General features: G+C 40.8%; 2 protein-coding genes across 9 annotated transcripts in view; one reads left to right on the top strand and one right to left on the bottom strand.

Moving 5' to 3' along the window:
* Positions 1–8,511, top strand: part of LOC117150932 — a 41,461-nt gene extending 32,950 nt beyond the window's left edge. For all 3 annotated transcript variants that reach the window (XM_033318099.1, XM_033318097.1, XM_033318098.1), the window contains 3 exons: positions 1,374–1,699; positions 2,140–2,635; positions 4,504–8,511. In XM_033318099.1, the coding sequence (XP_033173990.1) occupies positions 1,374–1,699; positions 2,140–2,635; positions 4,504–6,683 (3,002 nt within the window). In that variant the 3' untranslated portion in view covers positions 6,684–8,511. The remainder of the gene's footprint in view (positions 1–1,373; positions 1,700–2,139; positions 2,636–4,503) is intronic.
* Positions 8,512–10,738: 2,227 nt separating this feature from the next.
* The window catches only part of LOC117150657 (serine-rich adhesin for platelets), a 73,757-nt gene continuing 61,455 nt past the window's right edge, over positions 10,739–23,040 (bottom strand). For 3 of the 6 annotated variants that reach the window (XM_033317648.1, XM_033317665.1, XM_033317682.1), the window contains 5 exons: positions 14,392–14,499; positions 13,660–13,858; positions 13,414–13,595; positions 13,199–13,358; positions 10,739–13,143 (listed from right to left, as the gene is read on the bottom strand). In XM_033317648.1, the coding sequence (XP_033173539.1) occupies positions 12,062–13,143; positions 13,199–13,358; positions 13,414–13,595; positions 13,660–13,858; positions 14,392–14,499 (1,731 nt within the window). In that variant the 3' untranslated portion in view covers positions 10,739–12,061. The remainder of the gene's footprint in view (positions 13,144–13,198; positions 13,359–13,413; positions 13,596–13,659; positions 13,859–14,391; positions 14,500–23,040) is intronic. The other 3 variants (XM_033317657.1, XM_033317673.1, XM_033317690.1) reach the window with 1 other exon arrangement.

Below are 23,040 nucleotides of genomic sequence, written 5' to 3'. Positions count from 1 at the left end.
CGATATAATACAATATATGTTGCCCATGAGGGAGGTGTTATCTTTTTGTGTTGTCTACGTACTTGTGTGCCGTTAATCGCCTCCAGTTGTTGACTCTTTTATTAGTGCCTCGATATCCGATCCGTTTGGATCTTTCAGCCAAAAATACAATTCGACCTTAAAATTGTCAAGTCATAGACCCCCGCAGTTCTTCCTCGATATTAACTCAAGTGCATTCGAATATAGCAAAAAGTTATCAAATCTTCAAAAAGTAATCAATAACCCGGAAATGCGAATCGAAATGACCTAATCGATAATAAAATACTTTGATTAATAGCTTACACAAAGAGCGTTGACCTGACTTAATTCGATAACGAATTTTTATGCTTGGAAATAAATCTAAAATTTTTTCACAAGTTTTTAAGCAATTTTCAAGCATTTCATAAACCAAGCTGGCATTTTTAATGACCCATGAAAAACGTCAATAGCAAAATTTAGTATCAATTAGCTGATAGTCAATATATTTGTATTGCAAATAAAGTCTTGTTAGTGACAAATTTGTTTGCGTAAACGTTGTTAAAACGCAAAAATAAGCACTGATTAGTAAACTTTGAATTATAGAATCGAGTGCAAATAGAGCAGTTTGAGTTTTGTCTATACCTACGTTTTTAGTATTTGCATGTTATTATTAGATAGAGATAGATTGCTTTTCTGGTCAGTTGAACTTGAAGTTCGTAGGTTTCAAATCATATTCAAAACTTTGGCCAAAAGATTTTCATTTATATTTAGCCTTGAAACGATGTTTAACAAAGTCGAGCGGGCAAGAATGTTGTGTACAGGTGCACCTATTCTGTGCATTAAATTTATTGTGGTCTAAAAATGGCCGTCTTCAACAATAAAAGTTCGATTTTCCCCACTTTAAATTCAGTGCAAGATCTTTCGACATTCCTTCCTGTCTATTGCGAAAATTCTTGTTAATTTTGCGGTTACGCTTTGGGGCGATATTTGCCCACTGTGTGTCATCGTCTCGTTGACCGTTGACTGAAAATTAGCTGCGCTTAGCAACAGTTTTGAACCACTTGCCTTATTTTTTTTTATTTTTTTTTTTTTGTTGCGTCACGCCAACTGAAATTCGCTTGGGGAATATACACTCATTATAGACGAAGCTCTGCCACTGTACTCGTAGATGTGGAAGTTGATACGACGGTGTGTGGGTTTTTCCCACTGCAGACAACGGGGTGGCAATTAGACACTCACATGTGCATTTATATTTATGCGATTACCTCACCGATGCACAATGTGCTACCTCACTCACTCACGACTCCTCCGCGTTGCGTTGCGTTTCTTTATTCTTTATTTTAATTTTTTCGTACCTTATGCTCTTGCCACTGCAGGTGGAGCAGCCGTTGGCGCCCATCACGGCCACCATTCGGCGGCCGGGGCGCGCAAGCCCAAACTGCGGCGCTTCAACTCCCACGACACCAGCTCGAATATGTTCTCGGTGGCCGATTTCGAGAACGCCCGCCTAGCTCGCCGCAACGAGATCGAGCTGAACCAGCGGAGGGCACGACGCGTGCGCGGCAGTGCCAACAACAGCACCTACGGCTTGGGATCGGGCTCAGGATTGCTGGGCGGTGCCCATTCCGGATACTGTGACGCACTCAATGGCAGCGGCGATTACTCCACCGGGGACAGCAAGGCCTCCAAGGGCAGCAGCGAAGTAAGATTGAATTATACTATAATTACATACTATATTTACTTACATCTGAGGCAGAGAGTACGCGTAAATCTACCCCAAACCAATTTCAAATAGTAATATAATCTGATGGCAAAAAAATCGAATAACTATAGAAACGGGTTTTCAAATCCCCCCAAAGAATGTTCTACAAATACAATATGTCGTAAAAGCAGATTAACGTACAAAGCTTTAGGATTAAAAAAAAAAATATATATATATATATATATATATAATATATAATATACATTCTTTTATATTAAATGTTCTCGTGTACATGACGTCAAAAAGATTTCTAATCGCGCAAAATTATTGGTTAATTATTCGTTATCGATTTGTAAGTTTTCTAGCCGCATTCGATTTAGAAATACTCTCAAAATTTAATTATTTAAATAACTCCAACTAATAAACAATGTATCTTTCAGGGTGCGCTGACCGCCATTGAGTTCCTTGAGCGGAATTCCCTGCCACGAGTCGTTCGCATCCTGCATGCGAGCAAGAGCTCCAACGAAACGCTGCAGTCCAGCTCATCCCATGGCTCCTCCACGGCGGCATCGAGCAGCTCCTCGACGGGAGCGAATCCGTTTGGTTCTGGTGGCAGTGGTGGTGGAAACATTTCCAGTGGCAACATTGACACCGGCACCGGCACCCATTCATCGTCCAGCGGAGGCAGCGCCACCGGAAACGGAACTGGCTCTGGTCCTGGTCTTAGTTCGGGCTCGGGCTCGGGTTCTGGTTCTGGTTCTGGTCACCAAAACAACAACGGTCGCCACAGCAGCAACGGTGGCACCCCACCCGGCCACGATGAGCTTTTTCTGCTCTACAGGCTGGTGCGACAGCGCAACATCTACCACGGACACAACGCCAAGACTCAGGCATCGCAGCGCAAGAAAACGCTGCTCATTCCACAGGAGTTTCCGGGTGAGTTTCAGAAGTGGATGATTGCATCGAGTTCTGGGTTTATTCAAACCATAAATAACAATTTGTCATATCGCTTAACAGTATGTATCTTTAATAAACTAAAATCAATTAGCAAACATATTACAATTGATAGTAACAATAGTTAAATAGTCATTTTATTACATGTATGCTATCTCAGGTTTATAGTAGGTTTGCGTTCTAATTACCTGCTATTTCTTGATTATTACAATTGCAAAAGCGAAAGATACATTTTTCACAGAACAGCTAGAACTTAAGTGCTGCGGCTAATTGTAATTACAAGTTGGCTCCGACGAGGGCGGCTTCAAACAAGTTGTCATTCCATTGAGGGAAGTTAATTTATCGCTCACAGTAAATTAACTTCAATGACCCACCGATTGATGCGCCGATTGGCAGTAGCTAAGGGCATAACCGAATGATTAAAAAAAAATGGCAGGAAAATCTGTGACTGATTCGGCACGAACACGGTAGATTGTAGTCGCATGCCCATTTACATAATCCAGACGGGTCTTTTGAAGGCACAATTTAGTGTTCTCATGACGAATGCATTTAGATACTTACTAGTTGTGCCTGATTACACGGTCCACTCGTAACCAACTCAACTCGCTTAGTGAGTCAGCCAAGCGAACTGAACTCTGATCTCTCAGTGCGAGGTTACTAAGTACACAATTCCCTAAACATACAAACAGACATATGTATCCCGCACTTTGATGTTTTTTGCGTGACACAGTCACAGTTCAACAATGGAAAGTAATCGCAACTATTGCTCATCAGGCGTTATGCAATGAGCTCTATTCGGGGTTCCAGTGCCGGTGGTTATGGTTTTTGGCCCAGTCTGTCTGTCTGGCAGCGGTGACTTCTTCGGTGGCCCACCAGCAACACCACCAGCACCACCTGCAGCACCCAACCACCCACTGCTGCTCATTCGCCGTACTGTGCGGTCAGCCATTGTTTCAAATCGCAACGCCATGTGACTTTTCACAGCCGTTTGGAGAGGCGCAATGTAAACCAATGGGTGCAAATATTATGCAATCTGCCCATTTATAGACTCACCGACGCTGGGTATTATCATTTTATTCATTAGGCTTGCAATGTCCGGAAAAAATGGATGGCAAATTGGAGTGATTCAATTTGCACGAGCATATTGGATTTTTCTTGTGTTGATTCAATTGGTCTCGACGCTGATTGCATTAGTCCCTCTTTATCATCAATTTTTTTTATTGTATCATTATAATTTAAACTCAGTGGCGCGAATTGAACCAAATGAAATGATTAATGGACTCATCGATATATGTAACGTTTAATTGCATTAAATTTTTTTCTGTAAAATCCACCTGCGCTAACTCTTTTTACATTCGAATTTAATTTTTTACAAAGCCACCAATCAAACTTGTCGGTTTTGTATTTAATTGACAAAAAATGCTTTTATCTTAAGAAAATCATATACATATATCTTAATACTAAGGCCAGTCGCACGTCACGTTATTTGTTTTATTTTTATTGTACTCATTTTTGGATTGCAAATTGTGTACTATATTCTGTTCGAAGCTGTCAGCTGTCGGAAAAATGGTTTTCAGATTTTAGACAGTAAACAGATTTGTTCAGCGACTGAACCAAAATATCTGTCTTGTTCAAAGAGATTTCAAAATTAGTTTTTAATTATTGATTTGTGCTATTTTTTTTTTAATGCTTTCATGACCTTGAGAAGCTGCAGCTTTTGTGAACATATATCTTGACCCAATTGTAATTTATTTATTTATGAAATGGTTAATTGAACCCAGTTTAATATAAGAGATACGCATACAACATAAGATAGAAGGACAATTTTAACATTTGTATTTTTCCCGCAGGTTACTTTTCGATGCTAAGCGAGAAGGGTCTCCCCACGGCCACACAATACGGATCTCTGATACAGCTGGTTCGGGAACGGGTTTACAAGTTTGTCTCAGTGGACAACATGCCGGCGTTTACGGAATCCTCGCCCAACAGCACGAGCAGTCCAACGCACGAGGGATGCCTGCCCATAAACAAGGGACGACCACAGTACGTGAAAACGACGGCAAGGGGCGGGCAGGTATTCCGTCTGTTGGCGGTCTTCGAGGATGGCAAACAGGATCAGGTCAATATGTCGCAGCATGGCAACGGCAATGCGACCAGGTCCCATGGCAGTGGATACATGGGACGGGAGAAGGAAAAGAACCGGTATGCCCAGCTGCTTAATGAAAACCGGCAGGTGTTGTACGTCCCACTGTCCACCAAGGGCAAGTTCTTTGAGATTGAGCCGGGAATTCCTCAGCTGCTTCAGAAACTGGGCGATGCGCAGCGCAAGCTGAATCCGGAGTGCGTGCATCGTTTGAGTGCTTTGGTGACGGCGGCCAAGCAGTTACCGCTAACACTGCGCTATATCTCCGGTCCAGGCGGACCCGACATTCCCGAGCAGCTATGCATTAGTCAAGTGAGCAAGGAGGACGTGGTCGTTGGCTGTTCCATTGAAGATGTGGATACCCAGACGCCCTTGCAGCTGAGAAAGTTCTATCCCAGTCGGGATATTCAGCTGGTAAAGAGTTATTTAGGCTTTGACTCCGAACAACGGATGCTCGCTAACACGAATGTGCAGAATATGCTCAAGTTTTGTCAATTTAATTGCGATCCATTCCTGAAGCTCGTGGAGATTGAGTTAATTCAGCGCTCGGAACGTTCGGGAAGCAAAAATCGAGAGGGGCTACGAATCCTGAAGCCACTGCATTTTCCAAAGATCCTGAGACGCGAGAAGAGCTCCATGGCAGCAGCGCACGAGAAGGAGGATTCCATTATTTTTCTCAGCAAATCCGATCTGGAGAATCTGGAAGCCAAGGAAGCGGCAGCTTCTGCTGCAGCTCACTCGGAATCCAGTTTGAATCGCATCTCTGAGCGCATGCGTGTATTCCAGTCTACCAAGAAGAAGTGGTTCGGAAAGCATCATCCGCAGCAACAGCAACCACAAGTAGAGAAACATCAATCTGACTTAGATCTCGATGAGCAGGCCAAGCGAATGAGCATGGAGCGCTACACGGATATGTCTAAGCTTCTGCAGGAGCGTTTTGGGGCGAATCCCGAACAGCCAGAGCAGGATGCTATCTCCCTGAACAGCACAGCAGCGTCCGACACCGAGACAACGATGCTGACTACCATGGAGCCGAGGTCTCTGGACACGATGATGCAGAAGTCCATGTCCCTGCAGGATATTGAGCTGCTCAATGGACAGTGCAAGCAACGACCTGATTTGCTGGCCAGCCACAATCACAATGACGCCATCAGCGAGGCAGGTACCGAGCTGGAGGATGTGGAGAATCAGACTCCGCCTCCACAGTCCTTCATCACGGAGAAGCTTTACAACGAGTTCCATGTGAAGACCAGGCAGTACAGCAAGTCATCGTCCAGTTTGCACCAGTTGCCTCTGTTTAGCTTGCCGCAAAAGTTGCAACTCCACGAGGCTGAGAAGGAGAAGCGGCATCTGATGTTGCTAAAGGCGCAGCAACAGGCGCTGACCAAGGAACCGGTCACTGGAAGAAGGGCAGCCGGGGGAGTTTCTCTGTTGGGAGGAGGACTCAACCAACTGGCGATATCCCCCGCATCGCTGGTTGAAGACGACTTGCCCTACTCCAGTGTGCGCGATTCGCTAGTAATTTCCGGCGGGGACTGCCTGCGATCGGAGGCCGCCAGCAGACCAGTGCCCGCTGTGGACTACACCAAGGAGAATATATACGCCGAAATCTGTCCCTCGCACACAGTGGACACCTTTTCGGGCGCCACTCAGTTCACTCATGTGCCCGACGATGATGGAGATTATGCATCGCTCAAGTATTCGGTCAATGGACCACAGTCGGTCAGTCGGATAGAGGTGAATGGAGCTACGGCGGCGGTGAAGAGCAGCGCAATCAGCTACCATACCGTGTACCTGGGCGAGGAACCGCTGGGCGAGAGGCACGCTGCCCACATCACCACCGTGGAGTTGGCCGGAGAGGATAACATTTACAATACGCTCAAATGATGACTCATGTGATTCCGGCGACGTAAGTTGGCCGGCGCCAAAGGCCTGTTTTAAAAACGCCGATGGACAAAAGGGCAAGCAAGAGGGAATTCATGTTACCCATGATCCTACCAAGGCCATCCTATAGTCTTGTACTCGAAAGAAATTGAAGTATTCTAATCTTTTAATTAACTCATTGAAAAATACCTTACTTTACTTATTACCAACTGATTTTGACAGGACTTTATTTTCATGCCATTGGATTACTTTAATTTAAACATACCTTTTAATAGAGAAAGAGTAATTAATTTATGTTTTGGTTTTATTGTGTATTTCTCAGTTTCATTTTATAGCACGTGTATATTAACATTGATAAGATATGGACAACAAACGTTTAGCGCATTGTAAATTTTGTCTTCTTTAAATATTTAAAGAATCTTAGTAATATGAGAGTGTTCGAGTACAAGACAAAGATAAGAATAATTTTAAATCAGAGAACAATTGAATGACACCATTAATTTGCTGTGAGGCCTTGCATAAGATCGGTAAAATGTTTTGAATAGGCTTTTGGAGCAATCAGCCACAAAATCAAATGAATTTATATTTTATCTTGCTTACAATTTTAAGAAATGGTTACAGCAGAATACCAATGTAAGACCGTTGTCATATAAGTGAGAGAAGCTCTCAATTTTAAGAAGAATACTTTTCCCTGTCTGCCCTTTGAAAAGCGGGTGTGAGAACTTATATTTAATCATCCAATATGGCGCTGATGCACAAAAAACACAAAAGTAGAGAAAATATCTTATTTTGCAATAATACAAAATTCAAAGCGAATGATGTATGGTGAATTCAAACAGAATTTGAATCTGGGTCAACAAACACCCAAACGAAAGCAAAGAAAAATCTCGATCGTAACATATAATTACACATACATATATTTGTAGAAAGTAGTATTAGTATAGGGATCAAATTTGTAAATGAGACGTCGCTGTGGACGACGAAAAACCCCCTTGAAATGACAACAGAAATTGTAATATTATTATTAACCAAGTGAAGACAAGCAATTTTGTATTGTAATCTACAGATGGGTGCACCCAGTCCACGACTTTCAATCCATTAAACGCCCAGATCCCTAACCCATACAAAAAATACATCATATTGAAACTGAACATTTGGAAATTGCAATATTATACAATTGTATACATAACTTATATATAGATATATATACTTATACACATATACTAACGTACATACGATATGGAAATCTTAGTTCAAACCTAAGGTATTATTAGCTCGTAGGCAATCAACAAGTCAAATCAAATCATAAGCGATATACATCTATATATGCATACATTGTATATTTGTAAAATAGCATAAACTTTTAGGGCAAAATGCCAAACTTTTACACGATCTCTCGTATTTTGTCGTTCTTTTTTGGAAACCCATTAACTTGGTTTTGTTGGGTTTACTTGTTTTACCCCCAACAACTCAACGTTAATCAAACGAATCGATTACATCAAAGTGCGAGCATGTCCACAAACCATATTTGAATCTGTCTAATTGTCCGCTTCGTTCGATGACCTCACATAACTTTGCATACAACACACGTATTTAACATATTATTAAGTGACTTTATCGCGCCATATAGAAGTGCAGTCTCAAAGTAGAGTTTAGACACTAAGGTCCAGTTTCTAGTCTTAATTTCAAAACAAATATGAAGCCGTTTCGAAATGGAGACATGCCAAACTTTTACTTGTGTAATGAATGACTTCGGCGTGGCCCGAAGGATCCTTCAATATATACACTTTCAATTGGGTACTACATAAATAAATATTTAGCAAGAACATAAGTTATGAATTTTTATTTTATTTCATTTGCTACCACAATCAGTAAATACAACCTATTTCAGATTCGACTGAAAGCTTAGTTCTTATCTCCCTCAAAGACGGCAAAATATCAAGGTGGAAAACGATTCAATAAATAATGTAAGAAAAGCCTAGTGTTACCAAAAGAAAACCCCTGTATAAAAATGAAGCAATACTCACAAAATAGCTATGATACTAGTTGTAAAACCTCTCTGACAAAGCAACAATGCGACAGCAACAGGTTCAGTCAGTGTGTGTGATAGTAGCTAAGTAACGAGGGTACTTGCTATCTGGATATCGGTGTTTTGTACATAAATAGGAACGAGGCGTAACCCAGCCCCAGGCATATTATGCGTTAAGTGTACTAAGAGTACTCAGTGGCGGTTACTTTGCATTTCATAGTTGGTAGACACGTAAGACAGGCTTCGCTGAAGCGCAAGGGTGATAAAATGTTGAAAGTGAGCGTTGACAACGCACTCAATCTATTTTTGCCCTCTTCAAGATCAGCTTTGTGTTTTAAATAGATACATATGTATATCATCCATCTGTGCTTGCAGATAATTGATAAAGATATAGCAATAACATAACGAGTAACCACCCGCCAGCATAATAATTTATACAACAAAATATTGTGAATTATATTAAGAGTTTTAAATTTTTTTTTTTTGAGCAGCACAGACAAAATATCTATCGGATATGCGAAAATTACATTTTAGAAATTCAGATGTTTTAATCAAGGGGCAATAACATAACGAGTGTCTCATGTAATATTTATTTTAAACAGAGTAAAATATAGTCAGTACTAAAACGGATACATGCACGTACTTGTGCATGTTGTGGAAATCAAGCATTATCAGGAATTTTTACGAAATGGATGAACAAACGAACGATTGCACTGAAAGGGGAGGGAACTCAAGCCCCCAGAATGCCGCCCGAACAGGCCTTTGATATACTTTATTGCAGCTTATAGTGAAGCAATATAAATTTCAATAAGAATTTAATGGTTTATGAAAACGGAGGAGCGAAACGGATGATGTGAACTAAGTAATCATGTTTTTGGTGTCTATGTTAATCCCTAGAAATTCACACACGATTAATCAATTAGAAACTCAATGTCAAGCAGTAGTAGAGCCAACACAGCAGCAAATATAGATAAATAACTATTTAAAATATATATTCATAAATTTGAAATATATAACCTTGTAGCACTTTTAGATCCCCCAACAATGAAACAAAGACCCAACTTAAGGTATTCACGAAAAATGATGATGATGATGATTTTTGGAACTGAACGCTGATCGATATTTTAGAAGAGCCCTGCTATGAAGCTTGGCATGACTGAATTGATAAGATGAGAACTAAATTGAAACGAATTGAATTCTAATGAATTGTTTGGTAATGGGTACACGAATACACACATGAAATAAAACAAAATATAAGGAAAACTGATACGAAATAATTGTTATAGTAGATCTTTTTCTAAGCGCTGACCATGGAAAATAAAGTATGTATGAGAGCAAATCGATGTCACTGCTTAACAGCAGCTTAGTGACCTCAGCAAGGGCAAGCTCACTTCAACAAATTAACTCTAACTGAGGAGACCCAATCAAGTCTAGCATACAAATTTATATTTCACGTTGTACTTATATTTACCTAGATAAAATGAAATTGCTAACAAACACACAAAACTCCCTTTGGAAAACATGTTTAAGCCCATACAAGTGAAATAAACTAAAATATCTTTTCAAACTGTTTGCTTGAACTTTACTTTCGTGGTGTGGGTACTATCGACTATTACATACCTGTTACTTAACTAACTGCGTGGAAGAAGGGGATACGATAAAAAATAATAGAAGAATTTACTTGTATCAAAGATTGCTACATTTACCATAAAAGGAACTTTTGGCTATAACGAAAGAAATTGGCAAGACAAGTATTATAATGAAAAGAAATCGAAAATTCTTGACATCGTTTACGGTACGAAAAACCACAAAAGCGACATCTAGCTCTGATTTTGGAAACCTTGTGTCAAATGTAGAAAGAGCTATAACAAACCATGTCATGTTGATTTTTCTACACCGTTCGAACCATTAGCTGTAAAATATTTAAGTATTAGAAAAGCATATTTAACATATACTTTAATTTGTTTCTAATTCATTAAATAAACAATTTCATACACTGATTTCTTATATATTTCATTTTATTTCTGCACATTTAGTATACATACATACTAATTCATAAAGTTTTTTTTATTATTTTCTATGTCTTGCTGCTGCTTTGTTTGCTGTACATGCATCTTACACATTTTGTTTCTGGGATGTTACCTTTAATTATGTTCGCTTCTTTTATAATTTAACGGCCACATTCAATTCTATTGGATTCGGTTTATGTTAGTTTTTATTATTACTCGGCTCACTTTTCTTGGGGTTGAAAGAGCAAGCAATTATCTTCTTTGGAATTTAGCAATAGCTTCAAAAAGTGCTTTCGAAACGGAAAGATATTCAAAATATCGAGAATAGTTTCAGTTTTGCTTTGGAATAGAATTAAAGTCTTTGCAGAGTTGCGTAGAATTTCAGAATTCTTACTTCGTATGTTTTGGAGAGCTCTCCAGCGATTGCATAATACTTTTTAAACTGTTTGGGTTTATTTGTATTTTTTGAAAACACCCGCACATTTACTAATGTTTGCGCTTCTTGCCATTTAGTTTTATACCCCAAACTTTATTCGTACATATCTAATTGGGTTTTTAGTTTGTTTATATTAGTTTTTATTAATTAGGACGACGCTCCAAGTTTACTTTTCTTTTCATATTATAATTGGTTTTTTTTAAGTTTTCGTTTGTGTATTTAGTTAACGATATGTTTGGTATACAAACTTTATAATACCCTGGCTATGTTTTTAGTTTTTGTTTTTAATTTGGGATAGCTTCGAACAGCGCAGGTTGGCAACATTTTGCTGAGCACGGGCGTATCTTATGCCACCTAAAGCCTGACACACAGATCTAGAATGTTAGGAAAATATTCGTTAGTTATAGATTGGATGATACATCCAAAAGATGGGCAGGGAAATCAAGTGGCTTGCGAAGAATAGAGGAGTTAAGCCTCGGGAAATATACTCGATTAGACACTGAAAGCGAGTTGCGGAGTTGAAGGGAAATAATAGCGACATGTTCTGATTGGTAATTATGGAGTTTTGTTAATGATTTAGCCAATTGATGTACCTAATTGTAGCTTCTGTTTTTATTATAATTTACTTGATTTATGTTTCCGAACATGACCTTTTGGTAGAGATTCAGTTAAGGGGTGTATTCGTTTCTCTTAGTGGTTCCTGTGGCACATTCAAAAGATAGTTTTAGGGTACATACATAGGTATCTAAACTCTAGTCGATCTTAACCATTCACCATCACTCACACACAGCTCAACACACACGCAGACACTCATCCTTTTGCACTTGCACACTCGCGTCTAGAACCTAGACATATACATATATAGACCTGGTGGCTAACTAAAAACGTAACTAAATCCCATTTAATTCTACTGGCCAAGGTTAGCCGGACTGAGCACCAATTCTGGCTCGAATTTGCTCGACGACGAGGACGACGACGCCGCTGCCGCTGTGGGCGGCGAAAGGAGTAGGCTACTGCCACGCCCCATCACCGAACCGGCGGATGACGGATGTGATTTTTGAAGATCCGTGCCGGTGGTGAACGATGAGGTGGTCAATCCGCTCAGTACCACACCGGATGCGGTGGCCGGTCGCATTAGGCTCAGACTCAGACTCGTTACTCCGCTTGATTCCAGCACCTGGCCGGGAATACTGGCTATCGTTGTGCTGGTGGATGAGGCGGTGGCCACCGTCGAAGGCGCCGGCAGCGGCAGCAGACTAATCGCTGTCGTGGTGGGCGGCAATGTGAAGGCAGTTCCCATTCCTTTGCCGGAAGTGGAGCTGCTCATGGACATGCCCAGTGGTCCGCGTACCGTCGCCGTTGCGGAATAGGTGTGCGGCAGGGCCGGTGGCAGGTCATAGCTCGTCGGATGCGACTGCGACGTGGGCAGCCGTGCCGTAATGGTGGGCGTCGTCGTCGTGGTCGTCGTTTTGGGCGTGGCTCCCGTCGAGATGCCCGGCCGATTGAGCCGAGGTATCGCACCCGTACTGCAGCTGCTGGGCATGGGAGCAGTTGATGAAGCGGCTGTTGTTGCAACAGGTGTTGTGGTCTCGTTGCTGGCATCTATCAGGGATGTCTCCTCCATCACCTCCAGCGAATCCTTGACCGTGGAGGAGGAGGACAATGACTGCGACTTCGGTACATGTTGCTGATCCTGCTGCTGCTGTTGCTGCTGGCGTTGCTGCTGCAGTGCCACCCGCTGACGCACCAGCTTGCTGTCCGGCTTTTCGTCAACCGTGCTCAGGGTGGTGGCTCTCGTTATCCTCGATGTGGCTGCTGTTGATGTTGGGTCTTTGGTGGTACTACTCGTAACGGCAGTTGTGGCTGTTGTACGTTTGGCAATCTGCTGCTGCTGCTGCTTCTGCTGATCCTGGTCCTGATCCTGCTCATCGTCACTCATCTCGCAGGCATTCAGAGCCGTCTGCAGCTTCTTCATCTCCAGTGGAGCATCTAGGAGGAACAGAAGTCATTAGGGGTTGGACTATACCATATTTAGTTTATATACCACCGCTTTCCGGCTCATTGATGATCGGCACCACGCGATTGATGGCCGTCTTCTGCTCGTTCTGCATGAACAAGGATGTGGTGGCTATCTGACGCAGTGCCTCCATTCCCTCGTTGAGCATTTTGCTCTGGCTGCGTTTGTGCGCTATGGGGTATTTGGGCTACAATGGATGGAATTAATTAACATAATAATTTAATAAATAATTCTATATTTACCACCTGAAAACTAGGACCTCTCGCTATAGATACTCTTTTGCTCTCGTTTCTGAGCAACGATGTCGTGTGATCCGCATCAATCTTGTTGCCGTTTTTCTTCCGCGTCTTTTTGCTAGATGAAATGCAGTGCGATGGACAGATGCAGAAGAGGATGCGTAAAATGCAACAGATCAGGCCCAATCCTGCAGAGAAGTTAACTCGTTTAGCACATGTTCAACTGACACTTGCCATTAGCTATTTTATTGCCTATGAGAGAGGGGCCTATAAGTCTTAGTTCCGTGGTTTTGAAGCCCTTCTCGCCGGTGCCAACGAACGCGATGACGAGTCCCAGCGCCACCGTGCCCAGACCCACGTAGAGAAAGGCATTCGCAAAGGTGCTGGGACCCCGCAGAACGCCCAGGAAATCCTCATCGTCCGATGAACCGCCCAACGAGGCGTCTTGGATCTGCCAATGGAAATAGGCGTTGTCAGTATATGATTAAACAAATCGCAAAGGGGTATTTTCATTAGAGCACAACTCAAGGAAGACAGACGTAAAGTTTTTACTTATCAAGTATTTAGTTCTTACTAAATGGTTTTTGTTTAACATAATTACTAATCATCTTTATTCTATACTTTAAGTTCTATGAAGATGAATTTAAAGGATTAGTATATAAAAACATAATTAAGTCAGTCTTCCTGGCGTTATGCAGTTTTCAGGGGCCCTTTAAAGGTATGACCCTATCAACAAACGGGTTCCAATGAAAACCAAAGTTAATCGTTTGATCTAGGCAATAAAGATGATGACTCATTCAGATTTGTAGCCTGCTTCACCTAACAGATAATGCGCTGAACATTGAGAAAGTGGTGCATGAAAGAAATGTGACGGCAGGGGGATTGGGTGATAAAAAATATGAATGGGGGTTACAATTAGAGGCGGTATTACGATAACGGGTAGTATGTACACGGCGGTAGGCGGTCCTTCGTGGTGGCACTTACTCGGTTGCGCTTCACCCAGCGTCGGTGGCAGGTGGCCTGCTGCTGCTGCTGATCCTGGACGCTGCAGCGTCGACCCCGCTCCAACCAGGCGGCACGTCCTTGGGCGCACTTTTCGTGGAGATCGGCCGGCCACAGAGGTGAGGTGATCGTGACCATAACCAGGACCGAGTGACAACGATAGCACGGATAGCACGACGACGACAACAACACACACAGTGGTTGCGGTTGCGGTGGCGATTGGGTATTGAATTGGTTTTATTTGGCGGTGTTGGTTGTGGGGCAGATGCATAGAAAATATATACAGTTCAGTGATTAGTTTTGGGCTGTGTGAGATCGTCTCTCGTTTGTGGTTAAGGGGGAGTACACATATCTTTAGAATATAGGAATACATATTTTTTCAAAAGCATACAATACAATTCATCACAGGAGGAACGTCTAATGCAAAAGCAATCAAATTTGTTTGTCAAACGAAATACGGAATTTCAAACTTGTTGCCAAGAGTACTTTCTTGTCATCAATTACAACATCAATGGGAAATATAGTTGGATGCCAATTTCATATCATTTTTGGTTTTCTTGTTCTTTTTTTGGTTAGTTAGAGGAATAAACACACATTGGAGTAAAGTAGTTAACAATTAGGAAATGGTAACTAAAAACAGTTAAACAGCAAGTAAAAGGAGAACATAGTTATATAGAGAGGAAGGAAGACTTAGGTATGGAAAATATGGAACATCAACTGAAAACGAGAACACTGAAAGGAGTTAAACACTTAGATGGCAGATGGAGGGAGCACACTTCAAGACACAAGTCAAATATTTTCCAAAAAACTTAATCAGCATGCCTCATTGCAGCTCCGCAAGCAGCTAAAACATACCATATTATTTCGGTAGCCCATGCAACAAAAATAAATCATGAAATAACCCCATAAAAACCTAAATATTTTAAAACATATTTGTATTACATTTTCTGATCGATTCTTTTTATTTATGGGAATATTGATATATATTTACTGATTTACCCAAAATTTATTTAAAACGTACCAAAGACGAGAAATAATCTTGACCTCTTGAGATGTATATTACGTATACGCAATATTGACATGCCCTTTTAAGGTTGTGTCCTCTATAACTTGGCGCAAATCAAACAAACAGAATTCAATGCCAGTTTAAATTGCGCAGACAGCGAGTCATAGATGCCATCATCTAGATACACCTGTCCACCCGCGTTTGGATACACATGCACTGGCCAACACGTAGACGAGCTAATGAGTGACTAGACCCCCCGGCTTGGAGCCATCCTGCCTGCTTGCTCCGTGGAGCCGTATAAACATGGCAATGTCACTAAGCCAGCCACTAAATATGCTGCGTGCCAGTAATAAGGCAAATAAAACGACACACAAACGGGCTGGCCTATATATTCGAAGGAGCAAGGAAACCCCAACAGATATATATATGTATATATGACTGACTATATAGTTGGCGTTTGAGTATATAAGTGAACATGATGGACTTTGTATGTAGTGCCACGTTTTCTGGTTTCGTTTGCTTTTCGTGTGCAAAATCGCAGTCACACAAAGCGAGCGCCAGAGGAGAAAAAAAAAAACAAGCAACCAAAAGCTGTCGGAAGGAAAGTAGTGGAGAGAAAGTATCGATCGGCTGCTCCACATAACTATGGCTGGAACTGGAACTGTAACTGCTGTCCTGCCCTTGACTTAATGTAGGTGTAATCAACAATTTGCGACGCTGATTGACGAACACCGAGCAGACTCAACCGAAGGCCAACCCGTAGACTCCAAAAGGCAACGCACGTACGCAAAGGCGATGCACGAAAAGAGGAGCTATTCCCACTATTCGTAGGGCGGAAAAGGTGCAAAAGGACGAGGTGCCACCTCGTCGGGAAGTTTCAAAATATTTGACTAACTTTTCGACTGACAGGCAGGTGTTGAGGCCAGTAAGTGCAGGCGAACTTAAGTAAGTTACTAGCTGATTTTTAAGGCTGATTAATGGAAGGGTAGCCTAGCTTTTAGGGGTTTAAGGAAGATGCTTTTAAGGTAACTGTTGCATTTGCTATTGAAAAAATTTATCGGATTAAACCATTAAATATATTCTCATAAAGCCAGTAAATAATATGTTTATATAAATCATTCCGCATTAATTTAAACAAGTTTTTTTTAAAGTTTATTGTCAGTCAGCTGCTTTGTTATATCCCCGAAGCAATCATTTTACGGATGCCTATCTAATATTCATATGTTTTCGCTATATTATTCATATTGAGCATACGCCTGTTGGGACACGTGGCTTTTTGTATGTTTTCAGCAAATATTTGCCATTTCAAATGGTAAAAAAACGCTGCCCTTACGCACACGCTATGTATTCATTAAACTTTCACCTTTGCCAATGTTCGATATTTCGCACAGCCAATTTGTAATCATCAGGTTGGCTGATATCTCTGTTCCTTCGATGGATTTTTGTTATTTATATGGGCGTCAGGCACCAAGTAGCTTCGCCTTTCCGTGTGTTGAAACTCACGCAATGCGAGGGAACAAACAATACCAGAAATAAAGGTTAAATAGAAATGTTGTAAAAATTACAACAAAGCGTCGAAAGTTCATTCAATCGGATTTGGCTTATGAAGGCGACAAAACGCTAATGAACATCGCACACGGAAGCTTCTGAAGGAAAATGGGCTAAGCTGGGTGTAAGAACCTAATGGAAAATCGAAAGATGCCCAAAAATCAGCTGAAAATATAATTTTTAATTGCATAGCAACGTCAATAAGTGTGTATAACTTATATTCTTAGTCCAAAGTAAACCTTAAATTCTTTATTAAAGAGCAAAGAGTTGCACTAGAGTTCCTAGAAAATGTTCCACTTCTCCTGCAGTTTGGTAATATTTCTTGCTCACAACGAGATCCCTAATTAAACATGTCGCCGACGCAATAATGCCCCTATAATTTATGATAATTAGTGGCTGAAGGCCTCACAAGCGTTATCCGCAGAGTGGTCACATTTATACGTAGATTAGTGAGTTGTGGGCTTTTCCATTGTTATTATCGCCATTGATTTTTGTTTCCATTGTATAACAATAAATTGTTTTGCCGCAATTGGCTGGCGGCGTCGAAAATTAACATGTACTCGTCATTAATTTCTCCCTGGCGAACAGGAAGTGTAGGCCATTAATGACAGCAATTTATTTGTGCCCATTGATTGTTTGTTCAAGTGCACAACTTGGTTTGCTTTTATGTCGATAATGTGTTGAATCAATTAAAACATATTTATCGTTAATGCTGTCTAATTGGTTAATTTTTAATGCCTTTATTGGGCTTTTAGGGATCCGGCTTGAGGGACCATACCATGATTTTGGCTATGACTTCAAATGAATATAATATTATTGTATCTGAGGATTTCAATTCAAAACTTTTGCTGCGAAGTTCAGAATATTTTCACTCCACGGGCAAGATTATCTGTTCGCACCCACATCGCTGTCTTTCGACAATTGAAAACAAATCTGTGACAGGACTCGTAAGGAGGCAGATGCCGACAGCTCCGGTGATTTGGCCCGTGTACAATTTTATTATGCAGCTGCGAGGGAAAGCAACGACTTGAGCCGAGTGGCGCAGAATCAAGTGCAAAATGCACTTGCAAAATCAACTGGAGAAGGGCAAGGGGACAGGATGTTCGGACAGGTGGGCCGAGAGCCAAGGCACGTGGCTGGGAAAGAAAAAGTGCGCAGGCTAATGAAAAATGCAGGAGTAGCCGCAGCTGGAGCTGACACACGACCAAGTCGTAAAGAACGAGGTGGTAGCTAATGCTATACTGTGGTTAGACAATGCAGCAGCACCACAATGCAGGGGCACTGAGAGGAGACATTACAGGCAATTTCACTAAACGACACTGAAAGGCCCAGCTTTCGAGCTGCCCTTCATCGCCCTTGCCCTTCTCACACTTCACCAAGTCCAAGTCCAGCCTGATGTGTCTTTGTTTCCGGTTGCTGTCCGGGTGTTTTGCTGTCCGGAATCCTGAGGCGACTGGGCTCAAGGTGCTTCACGGCCTATGCGGCGAATCGGAGCTGAGCTGTCCCGAAACTGGCACATGGCCAGGGCCACGGGGCGAATGTGCAACGGCTTTGCCATACGCTCTTGGTACACAAATCAGCATTAAGCCAAGGTCCAAAGACAGTTCATTAGGCCAAGTAATGCCCGGGGCTGCTCTCCATATTGGGCACTTAAAAGTGACCACAGTTTGAAAGCTCAATCAGGGATCAGGTAAGTTTGGATATAAATATTAGCTAGAAATCATCTTATAGACTAAAAGAATATAATTAATACAATAAATCATTTAAATTTGTTGTCGCAGGAAGTACATATTAAATTTTTAAGGTTTAAGTCCCGAATTGAATGTTTTAAACGATACTTTCTTTGCATTAGAAGCTTCAATGTTTTCAAACTGCATTTTTCCACACAGCTAAGTGCTCCCTGCACTCTAAAAATACGCTTGGCTCATTTTGTTTGTCCCACATCTTGGAAGGCACTTCTAATAAAATTGATTTGATTTTAAATTCAATTCGCGTAAAACGCACGAATCGATGCGAGTAGCACATGCAACACATGGGGCCCAGGACTGCTAGGCAGCCAGTGGAAATCCCCAGCCAAGGACCAAGGAAACCAACCGGAGAGATCTGCTGCCCGACTGGCCAACAAAACAATTTAAAGGCAAAGCCACAAAGGAAAGTGGCGAAGTTTTCCCAAACGGAACCCGGGAAACCGAAAAAGTTAGCATTTAAGCGCAGATTGTGTAATGAAATCAGACCATATAGAATATATATATATATATGTATATATGCGATATGGAAGAGGCAAGGGAAGAAACAGCGCCAGTGGCACCGCAAATTAAAGTCGTTTTGCGGCTAAATGTGCACAGTGGTGTGGCTGTGTGTGAGTACCGGTCTTGCGGACTTGGACTTCAAACGGAAGTAGACATTTCTTTTGGTTTTTTCTTTTTGCAGCCGGATATCCGGCCATGAAATGTAAACGTCGCAGCCGCGTTCGTTTCGTTTGCCTTTGTTTGCCTAATGAAAATGTCAAACGGTCTGCCAGAGTCCCGGTTTAATTGAATGCATGTGTCGGACTTTGAAAAAAAACCTATGAAAAAACCAATGGGAGGGATAGTGAGAGTCAAGGAAATGGCAAAAGCCATCGATCAGCAGTCTGTTCTGCGCTCAATTTCACATTTCAGCGACGACACTATAAATCAAGCCAAGGGCTGTGGAGAAGGCGCTGAAAAATATGCTACATAATTTGTTCGCAATAAAATGTGCTTAAAGTGCTGCGCCAAGCACTGAGGCACTCGAACGACACTCGACAAATTTTCCTCTTCCATTTCTTCATTTTTTTTTTTTTTTGGTGGAAAACAATGGAGCGGGACGAACGGAAAATGCATGTCGCTGGTTTTCGGTTCCGTTCGATTGCATTTCATTGCACTGCAAAGTTTCGCCTTTTCCGGAGCTCTTACGTACCCCTCCTTTCCCGCTGCCTTCCTTTCATTTCCAGTTGTTGTTTTTGGCAAAAAATAGGGGAAATAGTCTATGGCAGCCTGGGAAACTTTTTAGCCACAAATGGCAGTAAGTCAAGTTGACAGAAGAAGCCAAGTTTAAGTCGGGCCTTTCAAGTGCACACACGAGTGCTGACCACAAATTGTGCAATTCTCGGCTGCCACATTCCAAGGCCTTTCATTAGCCACCGAAAATTGATTAAGTCCTTGTCGAATTACCATTGATTACTTACTGCCACCATTTTTGTTACTTTTTGTTTTGGCTAAGCTTACCACACGAACGTATACAGGTTGCGAGCGAGAAGAATCACATCGAAAAGCTTTAGAATTTTGTCTGCGAATGGGTTTTAAGGGATGGAAGACTTGGAGTTTGATGATACACATACTTTGAGCCTGGCTTTGTAGATTTTTTAGAGGGTTTCTCAGCCTTTACACGAATCTAATCTAATGTCTATTATAAAGTATTTGTTTCGATAATAATTCTCTTCTGAGTGTAGCTATTTTAGGTAGGTAGGTAAATAAAAGACCACAAAGAAAACATTATTAGATTGTTTATTCTTAATCTGGTTCCAAGAAACTTTGCCATGACCACAAGCCATTTAAAATATTTGGAAAATATGTTGTATTAGTATTGTTAAGGCATGTGTGGGTTAGTCAATAGGCCATTTTGCAGTGCTTAGTTCAAAGATACTTGTTGATAAACTCACTCTTGTGCTTTGGCTTGCGGTTAGTCAGCAAAAGGCTCGTTGGTTACACAAAGCATTTGAAAGGGTGTTGGTTTTGGGTTTTTATACAAAAAGAAATTGATAGATACCCCGCTGTCAGTGAAATAATCCGTTTTAAATGACAGGCCATTGGTACCCACATGTGGGAAAATAAAACATACAGTGGAAAATAAATAATGTTTTTTTCTTGTACGTAATTAAGCGCATGCGAGAAACGCACAGACTGCAAGATAAATTTATTAAAGAGTTGGCTGAGCGAAATTAGAGCGAGACCGACAAGACAATTAAAATGCACGCAGCAGAATAACATTTGCATTCCATATATAAATATATATATACCATATGCATATATAGACAGAGAGAAGGGTATATAGACTTACAGATAGAGAAGAGCGGAAAATATAATAAAAAATGACGAGCAAGGTAATGCAAACATGCGAGGAAAAAATGTTGAAAATTATACGATAGTTTTGTTTGTTGTTCAAATTCCGGCTGTTTTTATGTCCCAATATGTTAAAGTTCAATTTGGCGCACACACACGCAATTGCACGCGCACACACACTCACACATTTACATAGATAAACATATTTATATGGATTTAAGCTACTAAACCTAGCACGCTACTAAGTTTTTTAGTCACACAGAGCACGGGCCACAGCACAAAAAGAGAGAGAGATATACATATTATATAATGAGATACAGAGAGAGAGAGAGCATTGTGATTACAATTTTAGACACCAATAGAGGAATAGAATCGGTAATGGATCACAATAACTAGACTTCTTAAATTTAGACTGTACCTAATTGGCGATCTGAATTTTTCATTGATTTTCATTTTAGCAAGCGTTGCATACTTTTGGGTTGATTTCTTTTTGGGGGTGAAATAGGTGTAATTAAATGTCGCGTACCTGCGTTTGAAAGAAATGAATAGAAAACAGTGTTTAACAGGAGTACGAGTGTGTGTGTGGGTGTGTTTCCGGTGTTCATTTTGGAGTTTTAGTGCGTGCTTCGCATTGAGTAAGAGAAAGTAGGAGAGAAGGTAGAAAGGAAACCATAGAAATCTTGTCTCGTGTGTGTGTGAAAAGAAGGGCTTAAATTCAAGCTTAAATAAATTATAAAAAAGCAACGATTGAAGCTCGCAGCGTATATATTCCCAGAAGATTGCCACATGTGTCGACATAGATTAAAAAAATCAAAAACAAATTTATACAAATGATTTTAATGTGTAACCTATCGGTACTGGCTTTATACATACTTTCAAGGGCCTTTATAATAATAATTCAAGGCTAAGTCTGCCCCAAAAGTATGCATAGTAATAGGTGCGCCAAATTTGTTTGATTTCGTTGGCAAAATAACACTTTAATACTTTATTTTCGAAAATTTAATAGATATTTTTTTGATGCTGATGAAATGCGCTTTATTGGCTTGGCTAGGTGGGGCTCGAAATTTAGTTTGAATTTTTTGGGTTAGGTTTTTAGCCGGCATTGCTAAATTCAAAGGCTTTCTAAACTACGAAAAAACATTTCCTTACATTGTACTTATAAATTGTATTTGTTATAGGAATCACGCCAAACTCTGACTTACCCAGACCGCTGGAAATATATTTGCATTTTGACTTACAGAACCCAAATCGAAAGAACGACAATACTCCCACCCAAAAAGCCTTTTAACCCACAGCCAAAATATATGCTGTGTGTACACGTTTTGGTATTTCCTTTTTTCTGTTTTTCTTTTCTGCTACCTTATTCGTTTTGTTTTCTTGGGTTGTTTTTGTTTTTAGCGCTTGCTTCAACATGTGAATGTTCCACAAAAAAATGGTTTCGGGCCGAAATTAAAATGTGCATTTCAATTTAAGGCAAAAGTTTCACTTTGGCTGTCGACTCGACGCGAATCGGTCGGCATTGTCAAAGGGAAAATTTTTTTATTTGCATTTTGCCGTTTTTGTAAAACATTCAATTTGATTTTTTCATTTGAATTCTTTTTTTTTCCAAGCGTTATTTTTTGTTGACTTCTTGATTGGTTTGACTTTGTGGAACAAATTTCGCAATTGAATCAAGTTGAGCTCCTAGATCGAAAACGGGAATGAGAGGCAAGTAAGCTTTACAGAATCTTTTGGGAAAACTTGATACCATTTTGTTTATTTTATATTAATGCATTTTGCTTGAGTGTTTGTTTGGCGTTTGAGTGTTATGTTTATTCTTTTGTGGTTGCTGTTGGTGGTTCGTTTTTGGTTGTTAGTTAATGTTGCATACTTTCTTTTAGTTTATCGTTTGATTGTTTCATATGTCTGTTGTTTTCTTTTGTTGATGACTACAAATAAAAAAATCAAAGCCAACAAATCAAGAAAGAAACCAAATAAAAACTTATGAAACCAATT

The sequence above is a fragment of the Drosophila mauritiana genome, chromosome 2L, assembly GCF_004382145.1.
Source record: "Drosophila mauritiana strain mau12 chromosome 2L, ASM438214v1, whole genome shotgun sequence".
NCBI lineage: Eukaryota > Metazoa > Arthropoda > Insecta > Diptera > Drosophilidae > Drosophila > Drosophila mauritiana.
The sequence above is the reverse complement of the archived record's forward strand: the minus strand, read 5'-3'. Positions and strand labels throughout refer to the sequence as shown.